This window comes from Austrofundulus limnaeus, unplaced genomic scaffold (assembly GCF_001266775.1).
Source record: "Austrofundulus limnaeus strain Quisiro unplaced genomic scaffold, Austrofundulus_limnaeus-1.0 Scaffold168, whole genome shotgun sequence".
Taxonomy (NCBI): Eukaryota; Metazoa; Chordata; class Actinopteri; order Cyprinodontiformes; family Rivulidae; genus Austrofundulus; species Austrofundulus limnaeus.
The window spans coordinates 370,951-372,447 of record NW_013952570.1 but is presented as its reverse complement, the minus strand read 5'-3'; the positions used below and the strand labels follow the sequence as shown (position 1 = coordinate 372,447).

General features: G+C 40.6%; 1 protein-coding gene across 1 annotated transcript in view; it reads right to left on the bottom strand.

Annotated features, from left to right (window-relative positions):
• Positions 1-1,497, bottom strand: part of lmnb2 (lamin B2) — a gene marked incomplete in the record, with an annotated part of 25,011 nt that overhangs the window by 15,305 nt on the left and 8,209 nt on the right. Inside the window, 1 exon segment of the mRNA XM_014017430.1 lies at positions 788-886. Within this exon segment, the coding sequence (XP_013872884.1) occupies positions 788-886 (99 nt within the window).

The window sequence follows — 1,497 nt, the reverse complement described above, 5'->3', positions numbered from 1 at the left end:
AAATAAATGAGGACAGGGTGTTTTATTACTTATCAAGCCAATAACTGCATTTTCAATTCCCATACTCTGACTTTTCAGTACCCGTCTCTTGTTTTGGACAAACTACATGAACATTTTTATCATCATTTTTGAAAATGTCTGAGCAAAAACTTTTGTAAGAGGTACAGCAGGTTTTTTTTTCTAAACTGAGATTTGACTACATGTGAAGAGCTGTTGGGTTATCACTTACAGACTACAGTGTTTCAAAGTGCTCATCAGCAGAAATAAAGATGTTTTTAACTGTTTTCATCTCTTTGCCATCTCTCCTGAAACCAACTTCTGGTTTCTGTCCGTGAGGCTGACACTCTGTCTACTTTTAAGACCAGATTGAAGACTTTCCTTTTTGATAAATCCTATAGTTAGAGTTGGTTTGAGATGCTCATCCTTTGTCTGGTTCCTTCCACTGCTGCTCAGAATGAGTGACTGCAGGTGAAACTTTGATGCAGCACACTGGTGCACTCCTTAGACGTCTAAAAAGTGTCATTTTATAACGCAGTGAATGTTTTCTATTATGACAGAAATGATCTGACTGTGATTAGATTTAGAATTTGAGTTTTTGATTTGTTCAGTGCTCTGAGATTTTATATGTAAAAGACTAAATTATCACCACACTGAAGCCCAAAAGGAGATTTTTTTTCCATTCTGTTGCTAAACAAACTCCTGGCAGCATTTGGACGTGAAGAGTTTGAATATATTTGTGCTGCAGACGTTGTTCTGCCTCTTTGTTTTAAAGCACCTGTAAACTCACCTGTAAAGCTTGAGCCAGTTTGAACTCGTAGTCCTGCCTGACTCCAGAGTCAACCTCCACGATTCTTTGCTCCTGTCGGTGCCGAGACTCACGCATCTCCTGAACAGAACGAAAAATCAACAGTAAGGTTTTTTCCACCTTTGATGCATCAAATGAAACCAACAACAGACTCAGAGTGATACAGCTACAGGTATTTTCTTTTGACTCATCTTTGGTTTCATTCTCCTTTATTTAGGGGTGTAAGAAAATATCGATACACTGAAATATCATGATATTTCATTTCCCAATACTGTATTGATATTCTAAAGCCCTGTATCGATTTTTAATTAAGGTCTAAAACGTCAACTTTCCTGTCTTCGTTCATTTTTATGTTGTAGTTCTGCCTCTGACCACTAGTTGGCAGCAGTGAGCCAGCCATTTGGCTCCTCTACCTCTGGAGCGCCAGAGAGTAAGAGAGCATTAGCATTGTGAGTAAACACTAGCTTCATGCTCCGATAGCTGAATCTGAGCGGAAAAGACTGACGCCCTCTGCCTTCTAAGCTGAGGTAAGGTTACAAACAGTTATGGTGCGTTCACACCGAACGCGATTTCAGCGTCAGGAGCAGCAGGTTTACATGCAAAGTCTATGGTGGACGCGCTTCAAGCAACGTCGGGAAGTTCTGCGGTGCCTCAAGCGCGATTAGAGCAGCGCGATTTGAGCAGCGCGATTA